This window comes from Etheostoma cragini, chromosome 14 (genome assembly GCF_013103735.1).
Source record: "Etheostoma cragini isolate CJK2018 chromosome 14, CSU_Ecrag_1.0, whole genome shotgun sequence".
NCBI classification, from domain to species: Eukaryota; Metazoa; Chordata; class Actinopteri; order Perciformes; family Percidae; genus Etheostoma; species Etheostoma cragini.
Genome location: NC_048420.1, coordinates 19,158,586 through 19,179,794, shown reverse-complemented (window position 1 = coordinate 19,179,794; position 21,209 = coordinate 19,158,586). Strand labels below are relative to the sequence as shown.

At 40.6% G+C, this 21,209-nt stretch overlaps 2 protein-coding genes across 6 annotated transcripts in view; one reads left to right on the top strand and one right to left on the bottom strand.

The window, feature by feature from the left end:
* The first annotated feature begins 942 nt into the window (after positions 1-942).
* On the top strand, positions 943-5,136 carry eva1bb (eva-1 homolog Bb (C. elegans)). The gene is made up of 3 exons (XM_034892652.1): positions 943-1,434; positions 4,230-4,375; positions 4,674-5,136. The coding sequence occupies exons 2-3, from the start codon at positions 4,309-4,311 to the stop codon at positions 5,099-5,101; spliced, it is 495 nt and encodes a 164-aa protein (XP_034748543.1). The 5' UTR covers positions 943-1,434; positions 4,230-4,308; the 3' UTR covers positions 5,102-5,136.
* Positions 5,137-7,839: 2,703 nt separating this feature from the next.
* thrap3b (thyroid hormone receptor associated protein 3b) overlaps positions 7,840-21,209 on the bottom strand; it is a 19,859-nt gene continuing 6,489 nt past the window's right edge. For 2 of the 5 annotated variants that reach the window (XM_034891919.1, XM_034891918.1), the window contains exons 2-11: positions 18,863-19,011; positions 15,162-15,965; positions 13,831-14,445; positions 13,360-13,526; positions 13,082-13,193; positions 12,902-12,977; positions 12,015-12,190; positions 11,360-11,594; positions 10,743-10,892; positions 7,840-9,381 (exon numbers count right to left, since the gene is read on the bottom strand). In XM_034891919.1, coding sequence (XP_034747810.1) covers positions 9,154-9,381; positions 10,743-10,892; positions 11,360-11,594; positions 12,015-12,190; positions 12,902-12,977; positions 13,082-13,193; positions 13,360-13,526; positions 13,831-14,445; positions 15,162-15,965; positions 18,863-18,978 — 2,679 coding nt within the window. In that variant the 5' untranslated portion in view covers positions 18,979-19,011 and the 3' untranslated portion in view covers positions 7,840-9,153. Of the gene's footprint in view, positions 9,382-10,742; positions 10,893-11,135; positions 11,253-11,359; positions 11,595-12,014; positions 12,191-12,901; positions 12,978-13,081; positions 13,194-13,359; positions 13,527-13,830; positions 14,446-15,161; positions 15,966-16,844; positions 16,983-18,862; positions 19,012-21,209 lie in introns of those variants that run through there. The other 3 variants (XM_034891920.1, XR_004659348.1, XM_034891921.1) reach the window with 3 other exon arrangements.

Sequence of the window (21,209 nt, the reverse complement as noted above, 5' to 3'; positions counted from 1 at the left end):
ACACTCACTAAACTCAGAATAGCACAGGCTCAACCGCATAAACAATTCTTTTACAAGACAAAACCTGGTCTAGTTCAGTGTCTCAGACTTCACCAGTGGTCAAAGAAGTAATAAGATACTGTACTTAAGTAAAAGTACCAATACAACCATATAAAAATACTCCATACCAATAAAAAGCCCAGTTTTCATTTTCATGCTAAAGTAAAAGTTCAGTATAATCAGTAAAATATACTATAAAGCCCTAAAAGTGAATATACTTTACTCAAGTACTGTACTGAAGAACAAGTATTTGTAGATTACTTCTACTCCACTAAATGTTTGAGGGAACTATTGTACTATATCTATTTGCATATTCAGATTATACATAATATAATCAACAATAAAATTGTATTACATCCCCAAGACGTTATTGATCCCCTGGGGGAAATTCACTATATATATTTTATACACAAACACACAGAATTAGCCAGACCTTTACCGGCTGCAACATTCAAGTAATTTACATATTGGAGTTTTACTTAAGTAAAATTTTAAATGCAGGGCATTTACTTGTAACAGAGTATTTCTGCATTGTACTACTGCTAATTATTTTCCTTATGTAAAATATTTGCGTATTTCCAAAATAGAAATAATAATAATTATAAATTGGCATAAAATGGAAACGCCCAATACAACATTGTAAAGTACTTTCTACCTCTGGACTCCATCACACAGCAGCACCTGCTGGCTTCACTGTTCAGTTATTAAACTCAGTTAGAGACACAAACTGCACTGCTGAGGTCTTTTTTTTTCTCCTCCCCCGATGTTGAGATTAAAATACAAAGAGCTCAATTAATCCACCAGCCCCCAAAGGCACCGCGGCCCGGTGCCCATGGCAGCCGACTAGCTATTTCCTGTCCCACCCTCCTGGCTTAACAGTGAACAGACCTCACTCTGGTGCGTTTGTGGTCAGCAGAGAAGAGATCACCTCCCGCCTGGACAGTCGTGTCTGTGCTCAAATCTGCTCAGATGCACAAGAACTCCCGTAAAGGGTGATTTCTATTAAGGTGTTGACGTTAGTGTGGTTTATCGTCATTTTGTGTTTTTTATTGTGGAGTCAGATGCCATTGGTACATGCGTGAGTTTCAGTTATCTCTCAGGAAAAGGAAACACCTCCTTCTCAACACATGTGAGGACTGTTTCTGGCTGGTCCTCCTATTCTAAAGGATGACAGGGAGTGAATCATAGTGGAGAGCTGCTCCCTCTCCAGCAGCTACATCAGCTCCTCTGTCACAAACACTGAGTGACCAACAACCTCTAACTTCTCCTGCATCCATATTATGGGATCTTATCTAAGTGTTGACAGACCAGGCTCAAATTTGGATCTAAATTCTTTGTTTTTTTGAATGAAAACTTTGTGTTAGTCAAGCTGTGCAGCTTTCATCTGGGACCAAGGTGAGTGATAATAGAAGATGAGATTACCTTTTAGTCTTATTATGTAAAGCATGCAAATTACAGGGGCTTTCCTGTCTCTACCTTTTTTTACAAATTTTAAAAAAAAATTCATTTCCACAAGGATCCTGCTTGAATATACTGCTGGTACTTTGCTGTCAGGCAATAAACAAGGCAACAAACATAGTTTATTAGTAGGGCCTGCGCCATGTTCTTTACAATACCGCAGACCATAAAATCCTTTATAAGTGCAGTAGCTACCAAAATCCTCAACACTTTAAATATAAATTTGAAGACAAACCCCAGCTTGTTTCATGTATTTTTATAGTTTTATCCACTTTCCACTGTGCTAGATGAAAGTATTTTTGACAGTCCCTCCAGTAAATATTTGGTGGTGTACTGTAAAACAACAAGTCTTATTTTCAATGGTTTCAGGTTTCCTCTTTTAACTTAAATAGGACTATCTAGGCAGGAAGTATGGGAGGGTTGAACGGGAGTGCATTTTATGGGGTTACATAAACAGCTACAGCTGCCGGGCTTTGCATGTGTATAGTTAAGTTGAAAAGTTATTGGACTTGTCTGGAAATGTTAGGTGTAAATCTGTCTGCCCAAGACGGCGGTGGCTGCATATAATGGACATTTGTCTCTGTCTGGTATTAGTGTTGTGCTGCCAGCTCGGGCAAACTTCACCACTAACTTCCTGCTGCCAGGCTGTCATAAAGTTCTGTGGAGCTCTGCTTTAAATTACATGTATTTTGTTAATCTGCAAGTGAGAGAACAGAAGAAGAGTGTGAACATGCTTCTGCTAAAGGCACAGTAGTGTTGTTTGTCCAAATGGTCAACTGTTGCACTGCAAAACGTCTATCTTATCCTTTCTGTCCACAGTTAATTCCTACAAATCTTTTAAAATAAGTGAAACTGACAGTGAAGTGATATCGTAACAGAATCCAACTGTTTAAAGAAGTTTTCAGACATCATCTTGAAATTTGACAAAATAAGACTGCCCTACAATCAAGGAAAAGTAAACTTAATTTTGCAACAAAAAGTAAATTTACATTGGAAACAAGAAGAAAAAGTTTCACTGCACACGTAGACTGTTTTTAAACAAAAATAATATTTGTGCTTTCTTTTCTTACCAGGAGTTAGATTTGAAGATCAATAACATTCTCTGAGTGAAGAGTGGTATCAATCTTCTCATGTTACTCTCCACAAGAAAGTGAATATATCTGAAAATGTCACCTATTCCTTTAAAGACTCAAATTACAAAAAAATGACTTGAAAAAAAGGCCATAACTGTAGAGTAATAAATGCTACAAGTTTGATAAACCTGATCGGTGAGCATGTAGAAGTCTTTAATTAAAACAAAAACAGTTTGACCTAAAACGAGCTGAAGCAGAAACTAAATTGTCCACTTATGTTGTTGAGGTCTGGTGGGGGGGGGGGGGGGGGGGGGGGGGGGGGGGGGGGGGGGGGGGGGGGGGGCGTAAATTGAGGGTGCAGATGGAGTCATGCCTCTTCGGTCTGTGAGTTAAATGCCGAACAGAAGGCTGTGCTGATTGAGACCCACCAGTTCCCATGAGTCAGCGGCCACCATAGAGACAACCACTGTAATTTCCCCCTTAAAAAAAGAAAAAAGAAAACCTTTGAGAGTGCACATGGTCTGCCAAGAGTCACCAGGATAAAGATCAGGGTGGGGGAGAGACTCAAGCCCCCCAAATGGCAGCGATTTGAGCAGGCATGATTTTGTTCTCCCTGGAGAGAAAGCACCAGAAAGAACAACATTCGGCTCCCACGCCCAGTGTTGTTGTAATGACAGGGAATGTGAGGGGGTGGGAAATATCAGTCCCCATATTTACATCAAGCTTTACTGTAACTGTGGGACCATCTGTGACAATCCCAGTAGAGAGTAGTTCCAATGAGGTCTGTCAGTTATACACAGAAATTAGGGCCAGGGAGAGGAAAGGGATGTCAATGTCCATATGTCGGTAGGTCAGTCCACAACTTTGATCCAGACTGAAATATCCAACTATTGGATAGATTAGCATGAGAGTTTTTTACACGCATTCATGTTTCCCAGAGAATGAGTCCTTCTGACTTTGGTGATGCCACAACATGTACACTAGCACCACCAAGAGGTTGACCTTTCTAGATTTAAGTGAAATGTCCTTGCAATTATTGGATGAAATTTATTATAAACATTCATGTCCCCCCCCAAGAAGAACTGCATTAACGTTGGTGTTCCTCTGACTTTTCATCAAATGCCAGTATCAAGTTCACATTTTTAATACCTATTCCCATCAGCTTCAGCTATCTTTGAGTTTAGTATTAATGAGCATTCCCATGCTAACACTTAACTAAGATGGTAAACATTATACCTGCTAAACATTGTAAGCGTTGTTGTGAATGTTCTTGCAGGTACAGACAACAATACATGATTTTGTTAATAGCCAGAGTTTCCATGTGGAACCTGTTATGTGACTTGTTTTCTGTGGGAAAAGAAGAACAAAACAAAACATTTGCATAATGCTGGAAGAGAGCCTCCTCAGGCACTAATGTCATAAATATAAACATCCAACACACCAGACACAGAGGGCCTCATGTTGCTGTCTCACCGCAGGCTTGAGTGTAAAACACTTACGAGGCACACAATGTCCTTGTCTAATGACTTTTGACCCCCGTTTAGATCAGAGGCATCTTTTGAAAGAGCTCAGACTTCCCTAGTGGGTTTAAAAGTGGCACTATATTGTATTATATCAGACTGAATGTTCAGGACTGTTTCCTTGTGTGTTTTGTAACAGGATCTATCTTGGTGTTGGAGTTCAGTGTGTAACAGAAGGTCCAGGAGATGGTAGGTATTTGAACCCACAGTAAACCAGGATGGAGCCTATTAAGAGAGACATGGAGCTGCTTAGTAACAGCATGGCGACCTACGCTCACGTCAAAGGTAAAAACTTCAATGTGTATAACTGTGGTTCTCAACCTGGGGCTCAGGGCTCCATCAATGAAAACAGCATGAAACTGTCGAGTCACCAGATAAATACTTGTGTAGAAAATACAGAGAAAAAAACTTTCTGCGGGGGGTGTAGAAGTATAAAGTAGCCCAAACTGGGAATTCTCAAGTAAAGTACAAGTACTCAAATTGTACTTAAGTACAGTACTTGAGTAATTGTGTAAAATGACTTGGTACTTACAGTTGTTGAGGTCATATCGAACTCGTTCATTGTGTTTCTCTGCCCACACAGCCAATCCAGAGAGCTTTGCCCTCTACTTCATGATGGGCGTCTGTTTCGGCCTGCTCACGGCACTGTGCCTCCTGGTGGCCGGCATCGCCTGCAGGACTCGCCGCCATAGAAGACCTCCCCCTTCCCCTGAAAGGAGACAGCTGAAGGAGTCCAGTGAGGAAGAAGAGGATGAGGATGAGGAGGGCATCGCAGAGGAAGATGGGGAGGAGACGGAGATCCCTAAAGTGACAATGGGGCCCACGAGTGATCGCAGCAGCCAGTCTAACGGGACTCTGAGGAATGTGAATGTGTTTGCTTCAGCTGAGGAGCTGGAGAAGGCCCGACGTCTGGAGGAGAGAGAACGAATAGTCAGGGAGATCTGGAGGAATGGGCAGCCGGACATTCTGGTCACAGGGACAGGGACTATTGGACGAGTCCATTACCACTAAGAGACACTTTGACTGTGCCATAAAGATCCACCTCACAGAATTACATTGTCAGTGTTATATATTTTGTCTGTATAAATGTATGTGAATATTCTTATTCATCAATTTAATATTGAACAATGTGGTTTGGGTATTTTGTATCAAATTGACAAAATACAGATTGTGTATGCAGCATATTTGGCTTCATCTGTATTTTACCATATCTCTGCGATGTCAATAAATAAAAGTTTTACCATTTTTTTGTCAATAACAGGACATATATTTATCGCTGGGTGCACCTCTAGCAGCAGTGTCCATTTATGATAATTTTGTCTGTCAAACAATGTGTTAATTTGCTTTCTCGCGGATAATTACATGACACAATCGCTACCACACTGTCTGTAACGCTAGCTACTTATGTAACGTTATGTAATTAGTTATCAGGCTAGCTAAAGTATTTACGTTAGCGTCAGCTGGAGCCGGGCGGTTAGCTAACCTTAGCACAAACACTGAAAACACGTAGAAACTGCTAGCCTGGAACTGTCTAAAGACTGTAAAGAGACGTTTCAGAAATACCTTATTTGTAATAAATCTTTCTAGATGTTATGAAGCATCTTTGCCTAAGAGGTAACAGGCAACTCCAAGTGTAAAAAGCAGAACTTGTAATGTTGTAGTTACCTTCACGATGCCGCTCAAACCCGGTGAGGTAACCGGTCCCGCCCAAGAAATAGTCCGGCCCCAAACAATACTAAAGTTTCTCTGTTTCAGCTTCTCAAATGTGAAGACCCTCTTAATTCTTTGTCTTATAACAATGATAGTAAATAGAATATGTTTATGTTTTGGATTGTACTAATTCATGTTTTTTTTTTTACCTTTTATTTGATACTGACATGAACAATTAATCAAATAATATAATAGTGTTTTAACGTTTTGAATTTTATTTATGAGAAAATAATCTGTATATTAATACAAAAAAACGGTGATTATTTGCAGCCCTGGTGTTAAACTTCTCCCAGAGGTGCCGCCTCATGGTGGGCTAATATTAGCAGAGAGGTCAAATTCTCACAGAACATCCTTCAGTTTTTTCCCAGTCTTTAAATTGGCTTGGGTCTCTGACCCAGCCACTTCCTGTGCTTCCCTTTCCACAATTCCCAGTATCCTCCTTCCCCATTTTAGCTATAACACTGCAGCTCTCTCTGCTGAAGACATGTCTGTTTAGTGGCTATGAAAGAGCCATTTACCTCAGCCATACTGTAGATATAGCCAATGCAGAGCCCCCCCAGGTGGGTCCAAGCAATGTTCCAGGAGACATTTTCTGTTGGCTGAATTTCCTCCTCCGTCCATGAAAAGGCTCTTTTATGTTACAACTGCAGTACTGCTTCCGTCCAGTGTCCGTTAAGTTGCACTGAATGCAACACTCTCAATACAGACCAAATGAGACACTCATGACCTGATGGTGTGTGCTCACTTTGTGACAAATTCCCACTTGTTTGTGTTCTCAGAGGCCCGGCTCTCTTTATCAGCTTAAAAAAACTATTTTACATGGTCTCACCCCCCTTCATACTTTATGAGATTTGCTTATAAACATGAATTTAAACCCACTTCTTTAAATCAGGTCAGTGTGCGGAGCTGAAAGCAGATGTGACTGCCCGAGAAGCAGAGGTGGTATTAAGATATTTTAATTACTTATTTAGTAAAAGTAGCAATACCACAATTTCCAATTTCCAAAAACATAACAGCCAAAACTATTTCAAATGCCTTGAAATGGCATCCAAACGAATGCCTGAACGTCTGAACGACGTGGGAAAAAATGGTCAACTACCATTCAAATGGATCGAAGAATTGCCGAAATGGCAAAGGCTTGATCATTGATTAGCTCGAGGAAAACCAAAGAAGACTTAAAGTTACCTGTGAGTACTGTCACGATCAGATGAAGGCTATGTGAAGCAAAGCTATCAGCTAGAAGCCCCTACAAAGGCCCATTGGTGAAAAAAAGACATGTACGGAATAGGTTGAAATTTGAAAATTTGAAAAGGACACATTGACCGGCCAAAGGAGAAATGGAGCAACATTCTGTGGACTGATGAGAGCAAAAGTGTTCTAGGGGCTGCAGACAGTTTGTCCAACGACCCACATGCACTGAATTCAAGCCACAGTAGACAGTCAAGACAGTACAGTATTTCTCATACTGTGGTGTTGGGCCTATTTATTGCATACCAGGGATCATGGATGAGTTTCAGTAAATCAAAATACTCTAAGAGGTCATGTTGCCTTACGCTGATGAGGAAATGCCTTTTGAATTTCAACAAGACAATGACCCAAAACACCAAATAAACAGCAAATATTCCTTTTTCTTCACTTTCTGTAAAGGTATAACACAAACTTGATCAATTTTTGATACAAAATTGAATGTGCAGCCTTTCCACTGCATTGATATTATGGAATGAAAAGCTATTCTAAAGGATTTTGAGCAATATTCACTTTTTTTAAACACATTACTATTATTCTGAACACAACTGTAGGTGCTAGTGACCAGTTTGTGGCTAAGGTCAAAGTTACCACGTCAATACTTTTATACATATTGGATATGGTAATGATAAGGTCAGAAATTAAAATAAATAAAATTGGTTGCAATTATAATTTTTTTACACATTCTGCAGTGGGGTATGTAAGACCCCATACAATAAGGAGGTAAATTAAAAACCATTTAACACATTTTAGATTGTTCTTTTTTAGATTTCAAAAATCACCATCACAAATCCCCCTGAATCAAAGAAAATTTTATTTAAAATTAAAAGACAAAGTACTCCAAAGCTCTTGAGAACAGTACAAAAGTTTTCAGCCTTAGATTAAACAAAAGTCCTACAGTTCGGTTTAGTACATGCAGTATGTACAGTCAAAAGTGATACGAAGCAGCACAGTGACATTCACAAAACTAGTTCTGCTAGTTGCGTCAACCCATCTTAAAGATATACACTTTAATCACTGCCTTTGACAAAATGTTTCGTCCCAAATTTTAGGGTTTCACTTCACTTGTTTGATGTTCAGGTTCTCTGAGAAGATTAAAACTGTCTTTTGTTGTAAGAGATTTACTGCAACTTTTGTATTTAACAAAAAATGGCCGTATTTGATTTTGATTTTTCCCCTCACGAGATGTTAAGATTACATTACTTTAGAGGTTTTAATTCTATACATGTATTAGCCTCTTGCAATAACATTTTCATTATTAAAATCTAAAAAAAAAAAAAGTTGCCAAGATCCTAAATTCTTATAACAGAGACAGAAAAACTACAGTAGCGGATCAAAATCCAGGGATTTTGCTGCCAAATTCTTTACAGTTCTTTTTAACTGAAAACAACCACAAGCAATGAGAATATTCTGAAACACACATACAAATGTCTTCACTTCCTACGGAGAACTACAGGTGAAGTGGCACTATATGATAAAGCTTGGATAATATATTTGACAAACAATCGTTCAAGGGGTTCAATGTTTCATGTTTGATTATTTGACGATCATGAGCCTTGAGCCCACTAGTGATTGGTCCCGAGGAGCAAAATGTGAATCAAACGTATCATGCAGTAACATCAAAGATTTATCACAGCCCCAAAAACAAGATGTAAATTCCCACAATTAAAACGGGTACAGGTGTACCTCTCATAGCCGGGGCTGTACCTTTGAAGAGACTACACAAGTATTAATATTTATATTCATTTTCTAAGGCACAAATGCATATATTTTGTCATTTTTTCAGAGAATATTCATCTTTGTTGCCCTAGTATTTTCTTTCTTAAAAAGATACAATTAAGTGGACCAGCTGCAAAACAAAAACTCGCCTTTACATTTAAAAAAGGACATGACAAGTAACAGAGTGCTGCTCTTCATTCAAGTCAGCTCTTTCTTCACTTTAACTGTCAGAAGGCTCAAACTCACTAAACACATTTTTTTTTAACAATTAAATGATGAGATGATGTGGAAGGGAAAATAAAAAAGAACAACCCCTTCATCCCATCACCGCTGTAACCGTTGAAACTGACGCGCTCGTGAATATGTAGATGATGATGCAGTGGGTGGATCTACTGCTTCTGAGCGGCGGCGTCTCCGGGGTTCTTGGTTTCTTTACGGCCTACTTCTATGGTGTCATCTCCTGGCTCCCCCCCTTCTCCTCCTTGGAACATGTCATGGGTCCACTTCGGGCTGCTGCCCCCCTTACGGTAGACGAAGCGTCCCCGACGAGGCGGGAAGGAACCCCGGCCTCTTCCCCGGTTGTCTACCCAGGTTTTCTCACCATCACGATCGTCATGCTGAAAGGGGACACAGGCAACATTAAAAGGTCAATTCTGAGTTCCTTTACACAGCAGGATAGTTGAGCCTGGTGCTGGTTTTGTCCCACCCCAAAACTCAACACTAAACAAACTTAAAACCTATTCATATTTATGGGAAAGCTGCAAAAATGTTTTAAGTTGGTCCAGAGGTGAGTTTTTTGCTGTGCAGCGTGTCACGTCTTTTGTCAACATTAAAGCCTTTACTTTGGTTGAGAAATAACCATCAGATGCTTTCCAATAAAGCTGATTCAATGACTAATGATAATTAAAGCTGCATGTGAAGCGCGTGCATGCAACGGGCCCTCAAGATTCCCCGCACATTGGGGGCACTGGCAGGACGCCGGTCGACGCGGCTATATTTCAGCAAACCATCAGACTCTGCGCGGAGTGCGGAGCGCTGGAGATGATGAATTGTAAATTTTGGATCACTCCCTGTGTCCACTATGGTGTTAGACAACAAGCACTAAACATGCATTATGTTGCTCTATATGGTGCAGATCACACCATGGCAATTTCATGTAAATCAGATGATGCTGATTTCCAGTCAGTAGGTAGCACTATGATTATGACACAATGTTGGCATGTTATGTCCCTTGGCCTGGACTCTTATTAAGCATGTGACATTTTGGCAGATTGGCACATAGTAGGTCCTTGAAGTCATTTTAAATTTCCGTACTTTGGCTTTTGCTGAATCAACACACTGCACATGACCTACCTGCAACCCAGTGCTGACTAACTGCCTCACCCTCCCTGTCTTTCAAAGGAACCTCCACCTCATCCAATCTCTGATATGAAAACAGAGTTGAGTTATCCTATGGGCCTGTTTTGTGTGAGTCTAACAATAAAGTAAACTAGCGGTGAGCACTTTTCATAGGCTACTTTGTTGACGGCTACTTGTTGTGTTTTCAAGTTACAGTACACAGGTTAATCGGAAAATCAAGCTGGTTGCAACATTGGCGTCAGGCGGTCTTACAAAGAAACAGAAATTACTAATCGTTGTTAGGTATACATGAGAAGAACTGGGTTCATGCACCTTTAAAAACTTGCCCCTGGCCCTCTCTCTCCCTTTGCTTCCTGCCGCCCTCCATACTATCAGCTGTAAATTAATGCAAAATTGGCTTAAAAATTAATCAAATTGTGAGCATTTGTTTGTGATCGCATTGCTCAACATAATAGTTTGATAGGCTTTTTTAAAGCAGACATTTGACACTTGGAATAGTAGGTAAACAAAATGTGTAAATGTTTGCCTGGGACAAGTCAAAATGTCTCCAGTGAAAAATGTCTATGTTTTTAGGGCTTTATGAGTGCCACTGAATCAATAAGTTGCTCCAGCGGCTCACCAGGTAATACTTCCTGCTCTTGGGAGTGTATTCAGGGTCCCACTCCTCCTCGGGAGGGCGCACTGCAGGATTCATATTGGCAGGGTTTCCATTGCTGTTGTTGCCTGGATAATTGCCCCTGTTCCACCCTCTCCCTCTGACTCTGGGGAACTGAAATCAAAACAACAAGATGGATTTAAACTTGCATTCAGGGGACAAATGCATGTTTTCTACAATAAGATAAAAGAATATTTATCTTTAATATTTAATATTTTTTGGTCCAAGTTAGAGTCAAAAAAATAGACCCATGGACAATGAGAACGACAGAACACACAAATAACAAGCCATACTGATGGAAATCAGGCATTTGTTTTTAGTGATGAGGTGAAGTTCCACTGATTTACGCTACATTACCTTAATAAAAATCAGGTAGTGCATGGAATATGTATGATAGTGTCATCATTATCATCATCATCCACATTATGTTCCTTAGCATTAGGAAGAAGGAACAGAGCAGAGAAGCGTAGTCTACTGTGATGCCATTAGGACAAAGAATTGCAAAAAGATGAGATGTCAGTACCTCAGTGAAAAAAACTAATACAGCTGAAGAGATAAACAAAGCACAGACAGGAACTTACAAATCCACGGCCTCGGCCTCTCTCTGTGTTGTGGCCCTCATAATCTCGAGGGCCTCTGTCTCCGGGCCCACTGTAGTCCCGTGGAGGATAACGTGAGTGACTGTAGCCCTCCTCCAATTGTTCCATCCCTTCTCCTCCCATGAACTCTTTACCTCTGAAAGGTGGAGGACAAGGGGATGGAGAGGAGGAGGAGGAAGAGGAGGATGGAGAGCGATCCCGTTTCTTCTTACCCTTCCTGTGAGCACAAAAATAAAAGTTGAACGCAGGCGTCATAAAAATGAGCTCTACCGTCCTCTTTCACAAAAACAACACCCTGAGCGCGTTTTCTTCTACGCCGGTCGATAACACCCCTTGGAAATTCTTAATTTTTACATCAAGAACCCTTTAATTCTGACGTTAGCGCAATGTTACTTGTCATCCATCTTAGCGCCTGACTGGTTATTTTTCTGATATATGCGGACATATATGTGTGGGGAAAAAAGGAAGAGGAGGCGGCAGGTGCCACTGCTGCAATCTTCCTAACAAGGCAACATATCCATAGTAACAATAGTAACCACTTCCTAAACACTTTGTTCCCTATTGCCTTGTTGCTGGTTTGATAATAAGACTGAAACCTCTCCAAGGGGAAAAATTTGAGACAGCAAATTGAACGTACTTGGATTTCTTGTGGTGTTTCCCGGATTTCTCAGAGGACCTCTCTCTGCTGGGTCCTCGGGAGCCTCCGGGGCTCCTGCCTCCTTCACGCTTGTACTCCTTCCCACCAAACCTCTTACGTCTTTCAATATCCAGGCGAAGGTCCATCACGTCGCCTTTGAACTTTTTACTTGGATCCTGCAGAAATATGTGGCAATTAGCCACTACACCAGCTGTTTGTAATACTACCGGACAAATTCATAATGAATTCTATTAATTATTTGGCAACCGTGACAAGACAATTACAAAAAAAGCTTCAAAACAAGCATCACTTGTTTACAAAAAAAGATGCACAACATATACCAACTATGGTGTTCCCTCTAGTGGTGGAGACAAAATGTGAATACTGACAATTCTTACTTTAAACCCCACACAACTTTATGATGGTTACTTATGCAGTAAAGCAAATAAACATTCATACATAATATGTATATATAATATAATAAATAATTACTTTTCACAGTTTAATATTAAAGTATTTGTGGAAACCAGCAGCATGCATGTAGCTTATTAAAATGAATTGAATTTCACAGTTTTTCGTAGCTTGATTTTTTGCTTTTTAGGAAAAATACTTACAAGGTAAAGGCACTGATAAGCATCCCTTGAGAGGCTTGGACTCAGGATCTTAATTCACTTCCTTATAGCCTTTGCTTGGGTTCGTACATACCCAATCAATAACCATATCTCATAGGCTGGGGGGCTTGCTTGGCACTTACAAAACACAATTGGGCTCTTTTGATTTAGAAATATGCATCCTTTGAAAGAAAAGCACAAAGCTGAACACTGCTGCTTTAGATCGTCTCAAATTTGCTTGTTCCAAATACGTCAAATTTCAAAATGGCGGGTCACCTTGTAGCTCGTTTCCTCCATATCCTCAAACAGCTGAGAGTGCCTCTTAAAGGCACTTGGGGAAACATCGATTCTCCTAATAGGAGGAAAAAGCACTGTCAGTAGGCAATGACTGTGAAAAGTTGGAAGTGCTTTGTTGAATAAATCTGTTATGATCAGATGATTAGACATTGTAGATACCTGTGGATTTCTGGGCTCTTTCTTGGCTTCATCATTTCTACCTCTGCAGCTTTTCTTTGGTACATGGCAAAGCGCTCACTCAGACTCATGTCTGAGGATTGGAAGTGTTGAGCTGCAAATAAAAAATGAAAAAACGTATTCCCAAAACAGCAGCACCAGGTAACCGACATGTAAACAGGTAATGAAATGTCTAGCGGATCTCCTCAACTGTCCAAAGTCCTGTTGTCTTATCTTTAGTCTGTAGAGGTTGGACAAAACCATATCCTATCATACTTTACCTTTGATGTAGTGCACGATTGAGACTATGTGCTGAGCAAACAGCTCAGAGGGGCTGCGACGGAGCTGTGCTGACTGAATGTGCTGGAAAATGGAACGAAACTCTGTATCTTTCTTAGTGGGCTTCAGTAGTTCTCGGGGCATGAGGCGCTCTTTAGACTGGGAAGAGCTGAGAGAACAGAAGAGGTGAAGAACAATGAGAAGTAAAACTATCCTCCACATTGGCCCAAATTCAGGACGAGAGGGTTATATCATATTCTCTTTTTTGTATTCACGTATTGAGATATTCTTATTGAATGGAGTTAGAACAGACAAAATGCTTTTGCAACAACATTTTTTGCGCGTTATTAATTTCTGCATTAATACACAGAGTGAAAATTTGAACACACACACACACACACACACACACACACACACACAAAATAGTGTAATATTGCAGTCGTAAGTATATGATCAGGTATTACTAAACATACCTGGGCATTTCATCTAGAGAACCGATTTTGAGCTCAAAGTCGTCCCTTGACGCAGACAGATGTCGTACAGGTGACTCCTCACGAAAAGGGAAAGCTCCAGGAAACAGCGGCCTCTCCTTCTCTCTGGAAGTCGGAAGAGGGGACGGACTCCTTCTGGACTTCTCCTTTTCCTTCTTCTCCTTCTTCTTGGACTTCTCCTCCTTCTTGGAGCTGTGCTTGCGGCTTCGGTACAACTCCTCCTCGATATGATCGGGCTCTGCCTCTTCAGCATCTCTCCGGGTTTTCTCTTTAACTGACGAGTAGGACGTTGAATAGCTTGGCTCATCCCCCCATTTCCCAAAAATGTCGCGAGCTGTGAGGGTTGTTTTGACTTCACCCTCCTCCTCCATGTCCCTCTCTTTCAGCCCGTGAGACTTCAGGAACTCCTCTTCTCCAGCATCAAAGAAAGGCATGGTCTTGTCTTCCTTGGAGTCGCTGAAAGAAGTGGACGAGGTGTTGAAAAGGTCTCCAGACTTGTCCCCTTTCTCTAGTTCTCCGTCTGTTTTGCTCTCCTCTTTATCGCGACCATTCTCCTTTTCAGCAGCCATCTTTCTGCTTTTGTTCTCAGCTAAGAACCTGAAACAGAGAACCAAACTGAGCTTTAGTACCAGCAACGCCACAACTGCATTCGTAATGTTTTTATTGGATTTTCAACTTCTTGCTGTCTGTGAATCTAATCTTTTCGCCTTCCATTCTCCAAAGTGACATAGGCCTAGTACTTATGCACGTTTTGAGTATTCACTCAAATTGTGTTACACTTGTGTATCCAAAACCCTCAAAAATGTAAGAAAACAACAACAATGCATATTAATTTTAACTGGGTTATAATACAAGGAAAGGCTGTTGGGAGAACATTTACATTTTGACAGTCCAGTGGGCTAATTTAATTTTTCACTGGCAGTGGAGTATCATTTGGGACATTATTCTTAGTGTTAATATACTGGCTCATTACTAAATTTCCCCAGTCAAAATACTCCTCAACTTAAAAATAAAAACAATAACTTTAAATCACTACTGCCGGCTTCACACAATGGCAGATCTTGTGCAACAGATAAACCTATAAGCATCAAAGAAAAGAAAAACAAGCCCATCCGTAAAGCAACTAGTAGAGATCACAACTCATATTATAATATTTATACAGAGTCTTATATTTTTTTTATTCTTAATATGAATATTTTTTAGTCTGTATTGCCCCAGGGGAACTTTGAAAAAAATCTTAACATTAAGGAAGAAAATTAACATTTTATAATTTGTTAGAAAAATTTGAATAATGATAAAAGTACTAAACATACTTTTTGAAGGCTGCAGAGATCACGGTCTTATCTCCACATTTGGCGTCTTCCTTTGAGAAGAACCCAAAGCCACTGAAGGAGGCCGTTTGTCCAGACTTTGTGGGGCTCTTTGCTGGAGGGGACACGGTGCCGATAGTTTTCCAAAGAGGACCGCCACTCCCTGGTCCTTTGCCCTCATCAGGAGAACTAGTGGGAGCATCCTCCTTTTTAGTTTCTGGGCTGATTCGTTTAGGGCTGGCGTCATAGTCAATCCATTTACCTCCGGATACTTTCTCGATGGCACTGCCGTCTGCTGCCTCGCCTGTTTTCTCCGCTGGACTTTCTAACTTTTCCTTAGCATCCTTGGCGCCAGGCTTGCCCTTGCTACTGCGATGACGTGGGGTTGAGGAACGGGACCGCGAGGAGAAGCTGGAGCGCCTAGAACGCCGAGATCCTCGCGAGGACGAGCGGTCAGAGTAGTGGGAGCGACTCCGGCTGCCTGAGCGCTTCTTGGGTGTGCGGGAGCGTGATCGCCCCCTCCTGGGACTGTGAGAGTGATGGTCCTGGTCATGGTGCCGATCGTGCCAGCCGCCACCACCACCCCCACCACCCCCCTGCCAATTGGCCTTATAGCCATAGCCGCCGCCTCCTCCCCGGTTCTGGTAATGACCGCCACGTTGGTAATAGCCTCGGTTTCTGCCACGGTAGTGAAAGGGCCTCCGATAGCCTCGGTTGTAGCCCCTGAACCCACCTCTGTTGTTCTGATAGTCCCTAGTAGGATAGTTTCTGTAGGACGGAGAGTGAGAGCGGGAACGAGACCTGGAACTGGATGAGGGAGAGAAAAGACAAAAAGAAGAATAATTATGTTATTGGGGGCAAAGGATGTATTATGGCAATACACAATTATTTAACCTTGCATGTCAAGAGCCACACAGTCAGGAAATCTAGGCAAAGGACTGTATCCAGAAAACCTTCTCGTTTGTCTGTCGGTTTTTGGCTGTTGAACAAATTATGCAATTTGTAAGATGCCACCTTTTGATAATTTGAGGATTAATAGAAAATAGGTGTTAGTTATAGCCTAATAAACTATAATAAATTGTATTTTTGCAAAGGTTAAAACAAGATTCGACTAATAATTCAGTTATCTGACCAGCAGATGGAGTTCATGACAACTTCTCAAAACCTCTTTTACTGTGGTAACCTTTGAGATTGAAATAACGTGTACACAATGGTCCCTGTTGGTCCCAAAATCATATCATGGGTAAACTTGACAGGAGACAGAGACCTATTACTGCCCATGTGTCAACAGGGGGCCATGTAAGCTCACTGATGACAGGGAAGCATCTCCACTGAGCGCAGTATTGCCTCCGTTAATCATTACGAGAGGCATTATTGCCTCTGAAGTGAGAATATTACAAAAAAGTTAGATGTGATTTCAACTTGACGGCAAGCAACATGATGGCAGACATCAAACACATCACCATGACACTACACCTGCAAATAATACAGCAAACTGTAAATTCACTTATTAGAGACAAATAAAAGTCATCCAAACTAAAGAAATGTAAAGTAGCATTTACATTCAGGGATATAACAGATGTGACTTTGATTGACGCAATGTTAACACTGCAGCTGCCCTGAAGGCCTGTAAAGCCACAGACAAAGATATTAAGTTTTACAAGTACATGCCAACTACATACCTACCCTTTGCACCTTTTCATTAGAGCAGAGAAGTCCTGAACAAAAGACAGTATATTCCCACAAGCAGGCTTGTCTGTCTGGCTTTAATTTATGTGTTGGACAAAGGGTATACCCAGGCCACAACCTGCTCTAAACCACAGAGGGAGGAGGCAGTGAAGCGGGAGGGACTACTCTTGGCCTACAACAAGGCCAAGAGTAGTCTCTCTCTCTCTCTACTCCTTTCGACAAATCATTGACATGCAGTGTAGCAATGATCTGTAAAGAACAACTCACTGTCTGTGAAAGTGCTTTAACTCCCGAGCTTCAAACACAAACATGGACTGACCACAACAACAAGGCAGCCAGCGTGGGAAGCACTCCCTCACTTAAGGCAAACACAATAACATTAAATATAAAAATCATTATATTGGGTGTAAGGGTACGCATATTAAAACATGAACACATGTCACAAATATAGATGACTGGTGATTTTTAAGAAGAAAGGAAGGTGAGCTGATGCATATAGCTCGAGGATTTGTCAGCCTTACTCCAACACAGAAAAAACATGTATGCAAATAGAGAGAATACCTGGAATGAGTGGGGCCCAATAAGGAAATAACTTCCAAGTATTAAAATCGATGTAACAGAACTAAAAAAAAATTTTTTTAATGCAAAGTGCTGTTCTTTCTTGTCAAAACATGTTGCCTTTGGGCACCCAGTTAGCTCAGTTGGTAGAGCAGGCGCCCATATAAGCAAGGATGTCGGTCTGGACTTCTACTACCACACAGATTGACACTGCCAAACCTATTCTATTATTTGTTTATAATAGTATTCATTTCTATATTTATTCAGTACATATTCATGCCCTGCACTTATGAAACCATTGTATGTCCTGCACTTACTGCTGTTGCACTTCTGGTTAGACCTAAACTGCATTTCGTTGCCTTGTACCTGTACCTGTGTAATGACAATAAAGTTTAATCTAATCTAATTTAATTACTCACCAACAGCAGATCAATCGCACACAAAATGGTTGAGCTACAAATACACATGGGACTGCTGCGTGATGATTGTCGCAGAAACATGACTAAACACATGGCAGCTTACAGCCAGCAGCTAACAGGGTGAGCTAGCTACCAGCAGAATAGAGACAGGGTAGGGGAATTTAAGAAATGTTTGAGTTAAAAACACATATTATCATCACGTTAGGTCCCTGTTCATATTGCACAGATATTTTAATTGCATTGTGTGTCTGTTAATGGGCACAACAGCACTCTAAAACTTGCCCCATCCACTACCGTTTTAGCTTAGTGGAAGCTTCTAGACATACAGTTGCTGCAGCTACTCCGTTTTACCTGCACCGATTTGGCTTTTTTTGTGCTTCTATCGACTGTGCTCGCATATTTATAGCGATCAAGATTAACTTAAAAATTTACCAGAATTTTCCTTTAACATTCTGGGATAGGGTAAAAAAAAACGCTCCGGCTTGTTTGAATATCTTTACACCACTCACAATCGTCTTGGATGGGGCTAAGGTCTGGATGCAGTGACAGACAAAATAGCAAAAATAGATAGCGGAGATAGGGGAAGGGACAAAGCCTGACAGCTCAGCACTGCAAGTTTACCAAACCAGCAACCCATAATGCAACTCCACATTGGACAGATGGGTCGGAGATACGGCTGTTGTATGCTTGTAGCGGCTATTGTTGCCTCAAACCTCTGGCCTCAAGCATTGGACTCACATCTTTCTAACTCCACACCTAGGAATAGTCGGTCGCGCTTAACAATTGATTAGCGATTATTCATTCGATAAAAGAAGCTGGACGGTTTTTCCATTAGAAAGCTGTTTTTAAAACTGACATGGCCTACGTTCGACCCAAAATTTGAGTAGACTACATTAGGAGTTCAAAGAACAGATCAAGCAAACAGCAAATTACTTCAATGATGAATTAAATGAAATGAAAATGAAATGTATTCACCACATACACAACAAAAAGGGGTAATGATGTAGGTAAATGTTAAAAAATGAAAACTGGGTTTACCTATAGCGACGTTTTCTGGATCTTGAGCGGGAGCGGCTCCTAGAGTGAGATCTGGAGTAAGATCTAGATTTGGACTTGGAGCGGGACCGAGCTGGAGAATCTGGAGCCTTGGACATCTTTGCACTTAGGCCAGTATTATTATTCTTTTCCTTAAAAACAAAACAAGAAAACAATTCTTATTGGTTTTACTCAATATTCACAAGGGGAATGAAACAGATACCAAACATTATGTGAAACAATGATGCTCTTCAAAAGAAAACATTACATTTAATTTAAAAAAAAATCCTCTCTATCTATATATATGCATGCGTACATGAGCCCCTGTCCTCCGTCACAAAGACCCCTGCCCTAGCTGCTTTAAAACCTCATCAACAGCCCCACATGGCCTTGAACTGTCAAGACCAATGGAGGGATGATAACACAGAGGTTAGCTTTAAGACTGTAGCAGACAGCTGGAGCAGCATGTAAACATAAGCACATGAGCCGGCAGTGAAGTAAGACAGGTAAAGCTTCTGTGCAGCAAGATGCTGCTGGGTAGGAGAAAAGGCTGGCTCAACAGACACGAATCAACCTAAATCCTGCAGCTATCCAAAAAAACCTGACCCTTCCAATAACAGGATACAGCCTATGACACAGGATCAAGTTCAGTGATTTTGTCTTCTTTACAACAATATGTATCAAACAAGACTAGTTAAGCTATATAAAATCAGCTCCGTGGGTAACTGTATTGAATTGATTTCTGGTATTCACAGTCCTTTGCCCCAAAATACACAGTCCTTATGCTGATGAAAAAAATCAGGTTGTGTTATCTGTTAACCTGTTATACATTTTAAAAACTCTGATCTGAAAATCATCAAAATAATCTAAATACAACTGTATTCCTTTCTAATAATGCAAGTATGATTTGTTTTTTATTGTTTTGTAGCCACCAAAAACAATGGACATAGAGCAACTTCTTACTATTTCAGTGCAGCTTAACACCTTCTAGAAAGCATTTAGATAAAATTTAACTTTAGATGACAAATAGTGCTTCAGTTAAGTGAACTTGGGCCAACTACTGTATCAACATTAACTAAAAATGACAACAACATGTGCAACATTGCATTAAAGTACAGATTAATATCTTTACTTTAATTTTCTAGTTTCTGCCAAGGGGACAAATATAAATATTAAAGTGGCTGCAGCTTCTGTCTATCTTGCTGCCTATTTGTAAAGATCCTCTATTAATGCCTTAAATGTTTTCTCTTCATGTATTTCTCTCTTCTACAAAGAGTCTTCCTAAGAGTCTCTTAGAAAGCAGGAGCCCTGGAGCAGGCAGTGCTGCTTTGATGCAGTGAGGCAAGGATAAACTAGTACAGAGACTTCCTGATTCTGAAAGGGCAACGTCTCTGGTACTGATGACATCACTCTGCTATTCCATAGGTTAAACTAGTTTTCACAGAATATTGAAAAATAGAAGAAGAAAAAAACTTTTCTTTCATGTTTATGCGGACAACAGTTGCTATGAGCCATTGGTTGCTTTGTGTTCATGCAGGGTTTCCTGTTTCCCCTGTCTGTCCAAATCTAAAGCAGTATACTGAAGTGTTTTATTGACCACCGAAGGCCTTCATTGCTCTTCTGCTGATCCTTAAACTTTCAATACACAAAAAGTACCATGCCATGCCCACGTCACACTATTTGTTTGTTGTTATTCTCAAAAGTACATCCATGTGTATTATTTCAAATGTAAAGTCAATATTATAAGTATGAGTTGTAATGCTGAAATTCTCAACAAGCAGGTTTCACTGAGTGAGTTTAAAATGCAGAGCGGTGCAAAAGAAGATAGCAGCCTAAAACGATAGTTGAGAGCTGGGTGTTATGTATAATATATATATATATATATATATATATATATATATATATATATATATATATATATATACTCACCGGCCACTTTATTAGGTACACCTGTCCAACTGCTCGTTAACACTTAATTTCTAAGCAGCCAATCACATGGCGGCAACTCAGTGAATTTAGGCATGTAGATATGGTCAAGAGAATCTCCTGCAGTTCAAACCGAGCATCAGTATGGGGAAGAAAGGTGATTTGAGTGACTTTGAACGTGGCATGATTGTTGGTGCCAGAAGGGCTGGTCTGAGTATTTCAGAAACTGCTAATCTACTGGGATTTTCACGCACAACCATCTCTAGGGTTTACAGAGAATGGTCCGAAAAAGAAAAAACATCCAGTGAGCGGCAGTTCTGTGGGCGGAAATGATTGTTGATGCCAAAGGTCAGAGGAGAATGGCCAGACTGGTTCGAGCTGATAGAAGGGCAACAGTGACTCAAATAACCACCCGTTACAACCA